Below are 17,580 nucleotides of genomic sequence, written 5' to 3'. Positions count from 1 at the left end.
AGATAAGAAACAAGTATAGCAGTTTGAAATGATAGATGCTTATTGACAGTGCTAACAGTGTGTGGTGGTGGTGGGAAACTGCCTGCGGGTTTTCAGATCAATACCAGCATTCCTGATAGACTAGTAGTCTCTAGTTTGTCATTTTCTGCATGCTCTGCTCTCCCTCTGCGCTGGTTAATACTGAACTGAAGCAGGATTAGCTCAAAGCTGACTTCAAAGCCGACCCTTCCAATGCACACTCACGACTCACATTCACACACAACAAGACATACAATAATGCTCTGATTATGTGTGTGTGTGTGTGTCCTCCTCTCCACCCCCTCTATCTCTCTCTCTCTCCTCTCACTCTCTCCTCCCTTCCTCCGCTTCCTCCCTTTCATTGACTAGTCCTGGTTTCGTTCGACGTGTCCTTGGGAGCTTCCCCTCTGTCTGCCTGTCCGTGCATCTCCCTCCATGTGTCCTCTCCCTGTCCCTCAGTGGGAGCTCCTAGATGGAGAGTAAATCAGCAGATGGTTCCCTGCTGGAATACATTTCCTTCGCCATTCATACTTTATCGTGCCGTAATAACCTTGAAACACTCCCCACTGACCCTGAAGGCAGTTTCTGCTTTGAGGCCTACAGCCTGTCCGCGGAAGTTTCCTATTCAAAACAAGATGTCATATTTCCTGTGAAAAACGAGTGTTTTGTTTACAGTGGGAGATTTGCATGAATTAAACAAAGGGGTTGGCGAGCAGGCAAATTGTTGCGTCTACACATATTTCCTCTAAAATTTATAGTTAACGAGGGGGATGCATGCGGAAATCTGTTCTAACAAGGAGGGTAGCATCCTCTCTCATCCTCTCTCCAATCCCTTCCTGGCTGTTTTATGTAAGAGGTTGTGCTTTTCATTTGAACATGTCTCTGTTGATGGTCTTTGTAGAAGATGATGCTGTATCCTGAAGACAAGATTAGTTTTAATGTAAGAGGCAAATGCACGTACTGACACACAGTGTGAGACCCGCTAACTCTTAATATGCTAATACTCATCAGTGACAGCCCAGGCACTAAGCAGCAATGTGCTGCGCTATGCTTTAACACAAAGTATGCATGATATTGCAATATTAGTGATGCTAATATTTGTAGACTCACATAAATACGCACTGGCATAAAGTGACAGTGCTGTGCAGCTTCAGGCTTAAAGCAGGGGGAAGCACAGGGAACAGAAGAAAATAAAGGCACGCACACACACATACCTGGAAACCAACTAATCCCTGAGCCCCTTCAGATTGTGAGCTAAAACCAGTATAAGGTTTTCTACACTGAGGTCCCTCTGAGAAAAGAGGATGCAGGGAGGGGAGAAGAGGAGAGATGTTGGGATGGAGGAAGCACATCCTACTCACTTCTGAGAAAAAACAAGGAAATGAAAGACAGACATTCACTTCCGCTCTGTTAAAATGCCTGTTTAAGCCCCCTAGGGAAGCGCATTGTTGTGAGTGTTTCTTAATTGGTGAAACTTGTCCCCTCTCTCTCTCCATAGCTGCATGGAGGGGAACGTGTGCTACGACAGCGATGAAGCCGCTGCCTTCTCCATTTCCAGTCTATCAAATCGCTCCTCTCCGTTGTCATGGCGACAGGGTCAAGCCAGCCCCCGCCTGCAGGCCGGCGACGCCCCGTCCACAGGTCACACGCAGTCGCACGGTCCCCTCCGAATAACCCACACCTCGCGTATCCAGCTCATCGAAGGGCTGGACGACCCCGATCCGTCCCTCCTGAAGGGAGACTACCTTAGCGACAGCGACCTGGGCGGGAAGAGCCCCAACGAGGAGGAGGATGAAGATGAAGATGATGATGATATCGATGATCTGGGGAATGGGTGAGTTGTCCTCTCTCTTATCTTTAAAAATCATGTATATTTGCTCCTGCTTTATTAACCTAAACAGTAGCATTGAGAATATTTTCAGTAAACATCATGACCACGTGACAAAAGTACTTCAATGCTCATTTAGTCGGCAGGACGCGGGACACTTGTGTCTCATTACTGATCTTAGCATCGCTTGTGGGGCGAACCCTGCCACCTGTCAACAGTTACAACCCTACAAACACAGTCAGGCCTGCAGTTAGTGGTTTACCAGCATAATAAAGCCTTGATCAGCCCGTCTGCAATGCATCACAGGGCCTCCTCATAGAGTCTGCCTCCACACTGGCAGCTGTTGGCCCCCTGGTGCAGTTGGCTCTGCCATAGTCAGAAGAGGGCCCTCTGGCAGAGTCGGAGAATGATGTCACCGTCACTGGGCCCCCTCGCAGAGATCATCCTGTCATATTCAGCTGTGAGCCTCCTGGCAAAGCTGGCACACCTCCAAGTGGAGGACCCCTCGCAGAGTTGGCTCACTGGAGCCCCCTGGCAGAGCTAGAATGCAGATGTCTGTGGAAAACTGGTGTCTCACTCTGCCTAGCTAAAGCAGGCTGATCAGTCAGTACTATCAAGATCACACGCAACTTTGGTCTGAACTAGTCAAGGGTCTAATTCCCTGGAGTTTTGATGGTAAATGGTTTTCGATTTAATGTTGAGATGACGTCTGAATACTGAAACTGATTTATTCAGGCTCAGATTTTCATAGATTTTCTTCATCACGTTTAGCGGAACTTGTGTTCTTGCCTAAACAAAGGTGGTGTACGCCTTTGAAACATTGTTCCCTCCTATAATGTATCACCCACCTGCATGATTGTTTGTTACATGCTCTAAGATATCACATCACACACACACACACACATACACCTCTTTCTATTCAGTTCACACATAGCAGCTGGCTGTCTCCAGGTGTCTGTGGCAACTAAAACCTAGTGGTTTACAAGAGAGGGTTGCTGTTGTCCCTAACCTTCATTTGATCTCTGCTACATAATGGACTAGAATGGAATAATCCCCATCATGATAATGTGAATGTGTGTGTGTGTGTGTGTGTGTGTGTGTCTGTTTGCACGCCTCCAGTGATAATAAGATGATGACCCAAAAAGATTGTGTATTGTTTGTTTGTGAAAATGTGTTGTTTCTCTTTCACAATTAAATTCGAAGGTCAGGTCATAGGAGTGAGCATACTGGTAGCTATTGCTGCTCTCCACATTGTAATTTAGCCCCCTCAGTCTCGATAAGACAACATATTATTTTGCAATATCATGACCTATCAAGAAGAATGACAACAGTTTTCCATCAATCCATAGATACAAGAGAATGAGGAGTGTAGGGAGAGAGGCTATATATATTGAAAAACGATTTAAGTTGTGTTCTCTCTTGGTTTGTTTTGGAGCTCTCAGCCCTTGTCTCAATATGAGGGGATGTGACACAACTATTTGAGCTCAGACACACACACACACACGCACACACACACACAGCATCATGTTACACTGACCAACCCTGAGCACACCGAATAAAAACACATTATCTCATAGTAAACTCTGATTCTGGCAGAAACATTTGTGTGTGTTTGTGTGTGTGTGTGTGTGTGTGTGTGTGTGTGTGCGTGTGTGTGTGTGTGTGTCCCTTGCGGCTGAGCTTGTCTAACCCAACTAAAAAATCCCTCTGCTGGCCATAGCCTTGACATCTCCATGGTTACCAACGAAAATTCACCCCCAGTCACCAGGAAATCAATTGCAACAGAGTCCAGGTCCCTGCAGTGTTGCTGTGTGTCTGGTCATGGCCTCTGCAGGGCGGTTCTGTAGGTTTATTTTGTCCTGTGAGTACGGGGGCAAAACAACAGGCAACAGTTGCAGGTAAAATTGAGAAAGAGAGACAGACAGGCAGACAGACAGAGAGACAGGAAAAATACAGCAGCTGTCATCTGCTTCGAATCATGATTGAATTAAGATAAGATAGTAAAATACATTTATGTAGGTGTTGTATCATGACATCTTATGATTCATTATTAAAGCTGGACTAGATTTGTATGTAAAAATACACCCATCTTTTCAGCCAAAATCACAAAATGGCGCTGCAATAGAGAAGTAAATTCACCCTATTTGTACACTTCTCCACCCACAAGAAGTGAATCCAAAATGTCTTCTAAACAGCAGCTTTTACTTCTCTCGTCCCTTTGGTATGAAGCGATCACAAACCAGTCGGGTTGGGTATACATGAACATGCTGTTTGCAATTTACTGACATCACTTTACATTATTTCTGGTTATTGAAGTTCAAACACTTTTCAAACCGTTACCTCTCACTGCCATTTGGAGCCACCAGCATGCGAATTTGCCTAGTGGAGCTTCAAATGAAAACGCCTGCCTGCCTCACCACTAGAGGTCAGGCTGGTGCTGCTGTTTCCCCCCTCTCCTCCCTGTTCTCTCCATCTGTCAGCTCAGCGTAGCCCCATGCCGGATAACTCTCCCTCATCTCATTATTTATTACACACTCATCCATTATACATACAAGCACTACCCCTGTCATACAGAGGTCACACACACAGCGCTCCCATATCTCATCCCCACCATATATAATACATAGGATTCCCCCACATACATTATGTATCACAGGCAGACGCACATTCTTTGTTTGTTTGGGTTCTGAGTCTCTCTTTGTTCTGCTAAATGGTGATGAAATAGTTTCCTAAAACACTAGTTTGATCGTAAAAAAAAAAAAAAAAATGGACAAACTGGATTTGACTCATCGTTTGTCTCGTTGTGATTCACGTGAGTCATACAGGCATGAGTCACATTCACATATGAAGTAAAGTTTACCATGACTGTACCATGACCTGGCTGACACGCAGACTCTACACACACACACACACACACACACACACACACACACTGAGTCAGGACCCCCTATGTCAGATATCCGTTTCCTGCCCTTTCCTAGCCTGGGCCTCTCCTCGCCTCCTCTGATGAGTCCTATACCTACATCTGGAACCAAACCCTCCCAGTGTCCCCCACACTCTCACTCACACACACGTCATTCTCACCAGGAAACACCAGGGAGGGGGACCATGAGGAGGTCATTCCCCTGTGTGTGCATGCGTGTGTGTGTGCATGCGTGCGTGCATGCGTGTGTGTGTGTGTGTGTGTGTGCTTAAACCAGTAGTGAGGTGTGGTCCAGTCTAAGTTGTGGATATAAGAAACGAAAACATTGGAGGCAAGTAAATACAGGATGGTTGGTCTCCACTTTGAAAAGTGAGACAGTTTTAGGGGTCGGGCTTAGGTTAAGCTTAGGGTTAAAGGGGCATTAAGTGATCTATGACCTTTATTCACATCTATAACCAGTAGGAATTGCAACAACATTGATCTGAACCCCTCCTTTCCCCTGGAATTAGGACGCCTACTATTGACAAAAACAGTAAAGTCACATTTTCACAGCAGAGACGAGCAAGCTAGCTAATTAGAGCAGAGATCCAACAGGAACGTCTAGTGAAGAGGTGATATATCAGGATGCAGAACACTGTTATGATAATACTGCTTTGTCATGAGCTTTGTTTGGTTTGAGAAGGAGGCTTATTAGCCTTCATAGCTGACATGTCTCACGTAGCACCGTCCTCCATCGATGAGCAGTTGAAAATGCAGCTGGAGTAGGTGGGGAGAGGAGACTGGGAGTGTCTTAAGGGGAGTTTTTGTTCCAAAACAGATAGTATGAGCTGGAAAGCTAGAAATTACATTGCCTGTAAGTAAACATTGAGTCACCATTAGGATGGAGGTATAGGTCATGGTTGACTTTAGTATTAAGGGTTAGGAAATAAAAAATAGTCAGTGGAAGCTTCTCGCAAGTATTGTTGTCTAAATGTGTGTATGTGTTTATATGTGATTATATGACCAGCCTTCATGAAGCATAAAGTCTACCCAGGTCTCTGAGCCTCATATGGGCTTGATAGTCCGCATCGATTGCCAGCATTGTTGTTCTAGTGGCGATAATGGGCCGAACATACACACACACACACGTGTCGATGATTGGATGAGTGTGTGGCTTGTTTTCTGCCCTGCTGGGCGCAGACGCTTTTGTTTCCGGATGGAAGAGCTCCAGTCCTCGGCAACCTCCCATTAGTAAACGCGCCGTTTCCATGGTTACACTCCGAGACGACCTGGTTCAGTGCACTAACCGCCTGAATTATGAAAACATTAGTTCGGAGCAGGACACACACACACACATACACACACAAACACACACACACGCACATAGAGCTCCCACAAGCGTTCCACAGACTGCCAGATCAAGTGTTTTGATTTGGAGAGCCTCTGTGTCGTCTGCTTTCTAGAGAAGCAGAAGTGAGCCGATGGCTGTTTGTGTAAATCCAGCACAGAGCAGGGAACTGAAACAAAAAGGAGAAGGCTTTACTGGAGAAGTACCATGACTTATTGAACGCAAACAATGCCTGGAATAACCTTTGATGTTGCTTTTGCCTCATGCCTGCCACTAAATGTTTGGTCTTGTTCAAGCAGTGAGGTCATTATCTGGCCGTTATCTGATGCTTATCTGAGCGTATCGATGGTTAAGCACTTTTAATTAGGTGTAACTCAATAGACCTTGTCAAAGCCTCGCTCAGTGATTGACCTTCACAGCCCTGTCCCACTGGAGATAAAGCTAACTAAGACCACACTCATGGCCGATTGAACTTGTGTGTGTGTGTGTGTGTGTGTGTGTGTGTGTGTGTGTGGTTGGGCGTAGACAGGGAGGGAAGCTTTGGGGTCAAGCTCCATCCTCTTGTACTCTGACCCCATCTACTGGCCAAAAAATAGAACCTCACACACACACACACACACACACACACACACAAACAGAACCCAGTGCTGCCTGACACATCTGATTAATGAATTCCCGTTCCTACATCTGGATCTGATTTACATCGCAGGTGACAGCTCCACTTTCTCTCTCTCTCTCTCTCTTGCTCTCTCACGCTCTCTCTCTCACACACACACACACACACACACACACACACACACACCTTCTGATGTGATCCTCAGAGGACACACCCAGGGCTTCCCTCTTGCTAAGAGCCAGATCTTTACCCTATGACTCATACAGGGGTCCAGTTACAGACCCCCTCCCAAAACACAGCACAGCGCTCTCCCCTTCCAGACGCACAGTCACAACATGGGCCCAAAAAGAAGGGCTTATGAAATATGGAGAAAAAGGGATGAGTGAAAAGTAGAGAAAACAATTGCACTAGTCCTTTCCTGTGTCTGGGATATCCAGTTGACATAGACACATACACAGACTTTGACATAGTAAATTAAATGCTTTTGAGTGCATTTCATTTGTGGTGTTTTTGATCATCGCAGCCAGTTCATCATCTCTACTGGGCCGTAGAAGTTTATCCTGTAACTTAATACGTATAAACCTGCTTGAATCTGGAGGCAGTTTAAAGACTCAATTCAGGATTTTTACGACTTATGGGTGTATTGTTTTATTTTTTTCACTGGAACTCTAAAAGTATAGAAGATAGTCTTTGACCGCTCCAAAATACTTTTATTATTCACGTTTGGCTGTTGCATATTGCTAGCTCTTGTGTCAAGAGCTCTGTAAGTCACTTTCTGAAAGAGAAAAGTGTCTTTGCTTTTTGATTTCTGCAGCTGCGACTGCTAAAAACGTATCTTTTCAGCTTAGCTTTTAATTAGTCTTGATTTTAACTGTAATGAAATATATTTTGCATTGTTATTATTATTATTATCCATTTTTATGTCCCGCCACCGTGGTATTCTTGGATTGTGGACTGGTAATGTTTTTCTCCAAGTTCTCTAAGGACAGAGATTTGGCTCTATTTATCCTGACTGGTATCACAACAGATAGGATTAGATTTTTAGGTCTTTTGTTGCATGGATATTTGTGTGTGATGATGTGTGTATAATTGTTTGTACAGTAGAGGATGTAAAGGATGTCTCTCTCTCTCTCTCTCTCTCTCTCTCTCTCTCTTTATGAGCCTTGTGTGTCAGAGCCAATGCGATCGCATTAAAGGTTGATGAGAGGGAGATTGCGGTGCGGTTTATGGGAGTGACGGGGCGTGTATTGCTCTTGTCATCCCCTACCTGCTCTTTTCGGGCTCTCTCTGTCTCTGTGCGGTGCTCTATTGCCTCTGCCTGCTCATTGCAGCGTGTAATCAATTGCTTTTCCTGTCATTATTGGGAACTTGACGGAGTGGAGGAGTGCGTTCTTCCTTTGTTCCACCACGTGTGTGCAAAACACAAGAGAGGACACCCGTGGAGAACACACATGCACACACACATGCACAGGGCTTCTTAATGAATTAGTGCCAGTCACTATGAGAAGATGAGTAGAATAGAGTCATGGAACGATATGCATGTGCCTCACATACCGTTGAATAGGCAGTGTGTGTATATATATGTTTACTAGTTATTTATTAGTTGTTTACTAGTTATTTGTTTTATATATGTTTACTAGTTATTGTTTTAGTGTCATCCCATACTGTAGTCTACATGCTGTTTCAGACGCCTTTCCATTTCATTCTATTAGTTAATAAAGCATTAAAGCATCATATCATTCATTCCCAGACCTCTCATTATAGGATATCTAAACATTTTAGATGTTTTAAAAGCCCAATTAGGGACTAGGGTTGGAGATTACCAGTAGCTACAAACTTTTATATTTCTATTGTGAAGTGTAATTATGTTAACTGCACTGTCCCTATCAAATAAACTACTAAATAAATCAATCAATTAAGTGCAGAAGCAGTAGCTGATGTTGTATTTTGATGTATTGTATATCTGCCTGGCTATTTCTCTCCAGGATGATGTAACAGGCTCCAGCTGTAACAGCAGGACTCCGCTGACAAACAATAATGACATTAATCTGTTTGTGTGTCTGTTTGTCCGCTAAAGTGCCACAAACACACGCCCACGCATGCACACACTCATGCACGCTCACACACACAAACACACACGCACACAAATACACAAACACATTAAAAGATTTAGCAGAGAGTAACATATGGGGGATCGGGGGGGATTTGCAGCCCTCGAAAACCCCTGACACCCCCGTTTCAGTGACAACAAAGTCCTCGTGTACATGTTTTATTCTTTTGTGTTTGTCGAGGTAATCTACTGTCGGAGCCTCATGGTATTCTAATTAACCTAATTAATGTATTGTCATTACACTGCATGGTTTACTTGAAGACCAACAAACGAGGCACAACCAGTGATAGACTCCTTCCCGTACTTGTTGGTTCATCCCCAGCCACTTTCACTGTTGTTAAAGAAAACATTTGCTTTGCTCATTTTCCTCCCACTCTCTCTCTTTCTCCCTCACACACACACACACACACATACATTGGTGTAACTGTAAAAGTTGAATGCAGTCAGTTGTTGCAGCAGTGCTTGGCTTGCACTCCCGTCAGTCTCCATGGATATATTTAGTTTGAGTGTGGGCCATTTCCTTATTGTGAAACAAACTGATATTGAGCAACAAACACATGTTCTGGATTGGAGCTTGGGAACTACACTTACATCCGTATACGTTTTCCCACACTCAGGGAGAAAAGTTTGGGAAAGCATATTTGTCATTACTACAAGGAAAATAATATTGTGTCTATAGATCACAAAATTGCACTACATTGCAAATTCTGATAGGGCAAAGTGTTTGTTAAACTAGATGTGGAAGCAATCAAAAGATTGAAAGAAACAGAATTTGTTTTCTGTTTTCTTGCCATCTTTTCCTCGGATTTCTATAACATCCATCCATACTCTCTCTCTTTCTCGAGGTCCAGGCCATTCTCTCCCGCCACCCGACCAAAAGCCAAAATCATTGTCACGGCTACTGTTGCCTAGACGCCCCCCCTGCTGAGCCTAGTAAATCTCTATGGAGACGCTACGGCATAATCCCCGCTAATCCCTGGCTTCCTCTTATGGTGGGTTTGGAAAAGAATAAGAGAACTCAGGGACTTGGTCAGCAGTCTGCAAGGACAAGGGGGCGTGGGTAGGAGGGTTATGGCGGTCATGTTGTGTACGTGTGTGTGTGTGTGTGTGTGTGTGTGTGTGTGTGTATGCGTGTATGGTGTATGTGTGAGCGTGCATGCAGGCTTTTACGTGGACGCGCAGGACTCCCACGTAGTTCAGAGGGATGTGTTACCATGTCAACAATATGAGCGTGCAGGGAAAATAAACGGAGTGTGTGAGTGTGTGTGTGAGCGGACACGGCCTCTTAACTTGCAGAGGTCAAAGTGTCGCGGCTTTTGCCCCGATGGCCAATTTCACCTCATTTCCTTTGAGGAAAGAGATGGATCCGATTCTTCCTGAAGCTGTTTGCTGAATTCTCTATATTTTCTTTTCTTATGATATAATCACACCCGGCCTACAGAAGAGATGAAAAGGGGAAATGACCTGAAAACAATAACTGATGGTGAACATGATACTAGACCAACAAGCATGAATATTTAGGCTACCATCTAGATTAACATAACCTCAGCTTTTGAGACTTTGAAGGAAGTCTTCAGAATGACAAATTTCTTAACCAAATGAATTTATTTGTGTCGGGTTGATAAAGACTTACACAAAAAATATGGACATACTATATAATTTGAAATAGTGTATAATAATTGGAGTCTAATTTTGTCCTCTTTCTTCATGTAGTGTAAAACTTTTTTTTGTGTGTGTGTGCAAACTGTCTATGTCAATGTTAAGTGGGTACTTTCCCTGTCATTAAGAGAGGAGTTTGAGGAAATGATCAGGTACATTCCTCAGAAGATTGGTTCCCACAGTAGAAGACCCCCCCACACACACACACACACACACACACACACACATACTCCCACTAACCTTGCTCTCACTCTGTCGTACCCTCCCACCTCATCTATACAGCCTTTAAAATACATACTTAGCTCCTCTATAGGGGGTAAATGAAACTGCGTGGTTAAGGACGAGCTTTGGAGGTTTCTCGGGAGCTTTGGATGGAAGCCGCCTCAAGTCTATGCTACACACACACACACACACACACACACACACACACACACACATACACACTAGAACTTGCCTTGGAAGTTTAACAGTGGGGTGTGACGGGGGTTTGTAATGCGCATAAGAATTAACCATGCTTCCCTCCCATCGACCCCCGCAGTGTTATTCTCAGGAGTTGTTTCGACATTAGTCACACACTTTTCTTTCGGCCCTCCCGCCATCATTCCCCTTTCCTCTCCTCCTCATTACACCATCTCTTAATCTCATCCTTTCCTGTGTGCACTTCTGCTATTGTTCCAGGAGGCACAGACTGAAATGGTTGAGCTATAGTTTAACTCACCAATTTGGGGGGGCTGTTTTTAGCTGTTTCTTTCTTCTGTGTCTCTTGAAAGAGCAAGTAGCTTTGAAGTTGAGTTGTGTTCCCTTTCTGTCCAGCTTCACTTTGCATTGTCTTCAACAGACTAGACCTCGAGAATAGAGTCCTGTCAAAGCAAAGGCCTAATTAGATGTTTCTGGTGGTCTGGCCTTGGAGGGTCCCTGAATTTAACCACAAGAGCACCTTCCCAGTCTGGGACGTTCGCTTTGATGTTCAACCCTGAGCGTGTGGCTGTGAGGTCGTGTTCTCAGCCTCTGTTTTTAAAGCCTCGCTCTGTTGTTACCATGCTACCAGCTTTAGACTGTATACAAACTACGGTTTGACTCTTCCTGGGGGAGGTGGCTACTTGCCCGAATATCAAACAGAAGAATGTATGTGTATGTGTGTGTGTGTATGTGTGTGTGTGTGCTACCTCAGGATGCAAAGAATGCCAGAGAGTTGCTTTTGCCTTTGTGGTTTGAGAGCGCAGGCAGGACATCAGATCTGAAGCCAGGAAGTGTGGATCACATTTACATTCAGTTTCAGTAAATGAAGCAACTGCCCGTTCAGCAACTATAACCTTTCTGACAACACTCACATATAATTTATTCATAAATACACTGGATCCTTAAATGCCTCAAGGGCATATTAGGGATGCAGAGATAAATAGTGTGTCTATATTTAAAGGGGTTCAATCCAGGACAAGATCTGAAATTACAGTAATTACCCAGCAGTTCAAAATATAGACGACTCCATCCTCAAAATTGTTAGCATTTGGTAGGAAATTTACATGTCAGCAATCATTTTGTAACATTCACTATCAGGTTTTTCAAACGGCAGCTATCTCATTTTGGAACAAAACGGGGCAGGGCTGAGACAAAATGAGACTTTACTTCTGCAAACCACTGCAAATTCTAATGTTTCACAGTGAGGCCTCGTAGATTGTTCTCTTGAATGTGTGTGTGTGTGTGGGGGTGTGTGGTTGAGTGTGGACAGGAGGGGAGCTAAGTGTTGTAGTGAGAAGGTTTTGAGTGAGAAGGCAAAAGGAAAGAGATTCCTCAGTGAATGGGGAGGTTGACAAAGTACGAGAGAAACCTGTGTGTGATAATGAAGAGGAGTATTCCAGTCTGATAAGAGAGTGTGTGTGTGTGTGTGCATATGTGTGTGTGTGTTTATGTTTATAAGCTGTATGTGGTTTTGCATGTGTTAGATGTGCATCTCGGTGTCTGTGTGTGTTCCTGGTCTGATAAGGGGGATGAGTTTTCCCAGGTCGCCCGTCTCTTTCATCAGCGGAGGAGTGACAGGTTCCCAGGGTCAAATCGACGACCCTGCCTGTACACTGTCATTACACCGTTACATCACCACCTCATTACACTGGCCTACCGCACCGACACACACACACACACACACACACAGTGGTCTTAGATACTGAGAGAGAAGGAGGGTTCCAGAGAAAAAAAAATGAGATGCTTAAAGATTAGATGAGGAGGATTGAATAAACAGAATGGATGAGAGAGAGAGAGAGGGAGAGAGAGAGAGAGAGGGAGAAAGAGAGAGAAAAGGGAGGGCATGTCTGGACATGAGTCAGTGGTCAAAGTGAAGCTGGCCAGACGGAGGGAGAGCGCTGTCCAACAGCCCTTTCCAGAAACTCGGATGAGAGTTGACATAAATAAAAGCAATGGCTCACACTGGCTTAAGGAGGATTTCAAGTGTGTGTGTGTTTGTGTGTTTGTGTGTGTGTGTGTGTTTGTGTGTTTGTGTGTGTGCGTGCGTCTGCATGGAAACTGTTTCGCTTTCTCTTTATTAGCAATGCTAGGCAACAACGATGGCAACAGCTCCACACACCTGCAGTTCAGCATGCCAATGTGCCAATCAGACCACCCCCCCTCCCGACCCACACACACACACACACACACACACACACACACACACACACACACACACACACACACACACACACACACACACACAGTGTGCCCACCTGGTCCTGCATGGTACGGGTGAGCAGTAGCCTGAAGAATCCTCTCTTTGTTCCCTCAGCACTTAAGAAGAGTGTGTTAATGATCTCTCTCTCTCTCTCTCTCTCTCTCTCTCTCTCCCTCTTTCTCCTCTAACTGTCTCTCTCTCACTCTCTCGCCTTATCTATCTCTATCTCTTGTTCTCTGTCTTCCCTTCCTTTCTTTGCTCTTGCTCACACCATTCTCCCTCTCCTCTCTTTACTGAAAAGACAGTGTTAATGATCTCTGTCTCTGCCACCCCCCTCTTTCTTCTCCCACTTTCTCACCCTTCATTCATTTATTGAACAGGCACAGCAGACAGACAGAGCTATTCACTGGGGTCCACTCTGTGTGGAGTGTTAAACACCGCTGGATGTTGCAAGGAGCAGAGCTGTGGGGGGATACATGATACCCACTCTATTCCACTGCCAGTCTCCAATAGCCAATACACACTCTGTTACAATAGAAACACTAGAGGCTTTTAGCTGAAGGACCCTGGTTCATTACATGTTGATCAGGGCGCATTTAAGCCACAGTTGGTTTGGTTGTTACCCGGCATTTCCTCTGGATAGTGGATCATTGTTGAAAAGATATATTAATGTGTAATAAATCAAAGAGTGCCATTTCGGGGATGTTTAACCAAGCCAAAAATCATTATAATATTCCTATAGTGTTCATAGAGGGGCTTATAGTGTCTGTTTTGTAGTGATCTTACCCAGCTTGATGTTATTATCTCCTATATCACTACAATATTCCTATAAGATATTATTTAAAGAGCTTTGCTGTGATGTTTCCCTCTAAACGTTATCATAGGATTACCGTTTCTTTGGGTGAACCGAAATTAAAAATAAATGCCAATGTCCCCATTGACTCGATAGGTATCCGGAGGTGTGAGTGAGTGGACTCAGTGGGCTGTTTCTTGTGTTGATCAGAGATTTAAGAGCGTGAAAATGTCTTTGACATGTCGCTTTGAGAATGTGATGACTGCGTGGTTATTCTGCGGCTCTGCGTTAAAGCCTCTGCGCTTTGGAGAGACACAGCTGGTTGCGATCAGAGAAACGGGGGGCAGAGGAGGAGGAATTTGGGGGTGTTGCCTTTCTGTCCATGCCTCCCTCCCTCCACTCCTTCCCTCGCTCATCCCCTCCCTCCCTCAGCCAGTGTGAGTGAGTGTGTGTGTGTGTGTGTGTCAGAGTAGAGGCACTGCGGGAGTGGGTCAGTCAGTAACGCTGCTGACTCGTACAGGCGGTTCCCCCGTTATCAGCGGCGGAAAGCACCGGGCGGGTTTTTCTCTACTACAGTGCCGGAGTAGCGGGCTATGCCAAACAGGAACAAAGCGGTGTGAACCCGGACGGTTGCAGAATGAGCGGGCGCGTGCTGAACGGGAAAATGCTGCAGCTCCCGGCTCCGCAGCGCGCGGGGAGGACAATGCACTTTCTGTCAAGGTAATGGATGAGACCGGAGCCCATGACTGGGCGTGCAGGATACAAGGCTACTTGACACACTGGTGACATATCTTCTGATTATGTAGAATCCCAAATGCTGTCAAACTGAGACAGCAGATAGTCTGTAATAATGGTGAATGGGTTGTAGACGCTCCGGTAGTCTGTGCGTAAAAAGCAGCAGCATGTCTCATTGATAAAATTGCAGCAGCTGTCTGGTGGCACGTTTTTCTTTTCTGACTGGCATGAGCTCAGATTTGTCTGTTAGGATGCTTTAGAGCTCAATTTAGGCGCCGCCGAATAAATAATAACTGTTTTAGAGGGGTTTTGGTCAGCTTCTGTGAGCCTGTGGATGGAGCTACTATACTGTATAGTCTGGCCACTGTCTTCAATGCGCAAAGCCATACGTTGAATCAGCATTGGCTTTATAGTTCCCCATTAGGCTATATCGGTAGGCTATTGTGTATTGAGAGGTGGCATTTGAAAGGCAGGTTCCCGTTTTGTCGTTGTTGCATTGGGGACTCAATCTAGAGGAAATCATCGCTTACAGATCGTCTGATGGAAATGTAGTGAGAGCGGAGTCAATGAATGTGAATGATGCGTGTGTGAGTGTACGCGCATGTGCGTGCGTGTTTTAAGTGTCTCTGTCTCTCAATGCACCAGGCTGCATTTTACGGTCGGGTAACATGGCCATTGTTTTAAGCTGGATGCGATGACAACTGGTTGCTGCTGGTGTTTGGTGTCTCAGCAGAGGCAGGTATGTGGGTGGGTGTGTTCGCATTGATCCGCTGCGGGACCGCGGCTGCATTCTAGCGAGTGTGACCTACATTCTGAACGGCCCTCTACCGGCGCCTTCTCCCGGTGTATCTGCCGTGATTGGGTGGAGAGCAGCAAGCCTCCTCCATATCATTTTTTTGCCCACGCCATGTGAGAGTTATCTAACTGCACATAAGAATATAATTTGGGTCAGTTGATATGAACAGGCTATTGATGATGATAGGAGGGAACGGTACAATGACATTTTTTTTAACAAGACATTGATTTGTAAAGTAGAAATTAAATGAGCTGATTTATTTTTGAATGATTTTTTTTGGAAGGACGGTCTTGGAGTTGACATTTACAGACTCATTTAGACATCTCACCACCAACAGCACTACAAACACACTGACACACATGCGCTAGTGTACACGTACACACACATGCACACACACACACACACACACACACACACACTGAATCAATACTTTTTCTATGTGTGTGTGGAAAGGGGGAGTGGGGTGTTTTTGCTCTTTTTGGGTGACTGACCCCCAGCACCCATCGACCCTTTATGTAAACCCATTAGAGTAAAGTGGCCTGATCAAGCCATTAGACACACACACACACACACACACACACACACACACACACACACACAAACACTTTGGTGCCTAACATGGTTGCAATCTCTCTGCTAAATGTAAGGCTGATCTCAGTATTGGCCCTTTGTCACACATTAACTGACACGCACACACACACACACACACACACACACACACACACACACACACACACACACACACACACACACACACACACACAACACACACACACACACACACACACGACACACAACACACACACACAGCAGTCATTTTCAGTTTTGACTCCCACAGGACCAAGTAGGGTGTGTTTATCTGTGTGTTTGAGTTGGAAATGTACGCTGACACAGGCTGGCTGTCAAAAGACTGATAAACGGTCAAATACACAGCATCTCACACTCACACACACACACACACACACACACACACACACATATACACAAAGACAGTCACCGAGCCAAACCTATGATTGAAGCCAGAGGTGGTCAACGAGTGTGTGAGCGTTTTGCACGTGTGTATCTAGCGCTATGTGTGGGTGTCGGTGTGTGTAATCAAACATTAAACATGCATCACTAGCAACCCAGCTCCAGCCAACACAAAGGTTTGATCAACTCTATTAGCTCATAGAGAGAGCAATCCAACATCAACCTAACGTCCCCACTGATTTGTCTCTCTGTCTCGCTCTGTGTGTGTGTGTGTGTGTGTGTGTGTGTGTGTGTGTGTAGTGTCATCTGAACACTGCACAAACAGCCTACTCAGCGTGACCTACCCATATCTACATACACCCCTGGTTAACAACAAGACTTCATCACAAAACAGCAGATTTGCAAGCTTGGTGACCTCACTCTCATCAATGTGTATCACACCCAAATCCTCTCATGTTCTTTTAATTCAGTACAAACAGAGCATCAAGTTTAGTCAGAGTGCGACCGACCGGGTCTGTGTCACAGCTGATGCCATTTACCTGTACATGCGAAGCGCTGGTCAGTGTAACAGCACGTCTGATTGGCCAAAAGGCTTTTACAGCTTCCTGTCAGGAGCTGCCTTATTAGAGACCCTGCGCTCTAATTAAGAACCACGCTGGGTTCATTGCACACACAAACACACATACACAGAAACTTGCATCCATTGCCCTGGGGTTAACGGCTCGGGGTCGAAGGTGGTAGATGAAGTTGTTTTGAAAACACATCTTGCTGACTCAGACGCTGAAAGAGTTAAAAAACAGTCACCTGCCTGCGTACGATGTTATCTGACCCACAGGCGCTTCATGATAGATGGTGACCGGGTCTTGTTGCTCTTCAACACTTCTCTAAAGTCAGTTCGTCCCACAACAGCTGACTCTAAGGTCGTTTTGTACAGAAAATAAAGGTGCGAACTGGAACTGAAAATGGTTTTTCAGAGTGATGCCAGAGAAGAACCAAGGCTCCTTAAAGAATAATTTCTGCACTCCTTTGCTTAGACACCTGCATTGTGTTTTTGTTTATCTGCCCTTGTATAGCCTCATTTGCAATTGCACAATATATACTATGGAGGGGTTTGGCTATTTTCCACATTTATGCCCTCCATCCAAAT

General features: G+C 45.0%; 1 protein-coding gene across 1 annotated transcript in view; it reads left to right on the top strand.

The window, feature by feature from the left end:
• nav1a (neuron navigator 1a) overlaps positions 1-17,580 on the top strand; it is a 79,324-nt gene that overhangs the window by 25,365 nt on the left and 36,379 nt on the right. Inside the window, 1 exon segment of the mRNA XM_078288311.1 lies at positions 1,517-1,852. Within this exon segment, the coding sequence (XP_078144437.1) occupies positions 1,517-1,852 (336 nt within the window).

This window comes from Centroberyx gerrardi, chromosome 14 (assembly GCF_048128805.1).
Source record: "Centroberyx gerrardi isolate f3 chromosome 14, fCenGer3.hap1.cur.20231027, whole genome shotgun sequence".
NCBI lineage: Eukaryota > Metazoa > Chordata > Actinopteri > Beryciformes > Berycidae > Centroberyx > Centroberyx gerrardi.
The sequence above is the reverse complement of the archived record's forward strand: the minus strand, read 5'-3'. Positions and strand labels throughout refer to the sequence as shown.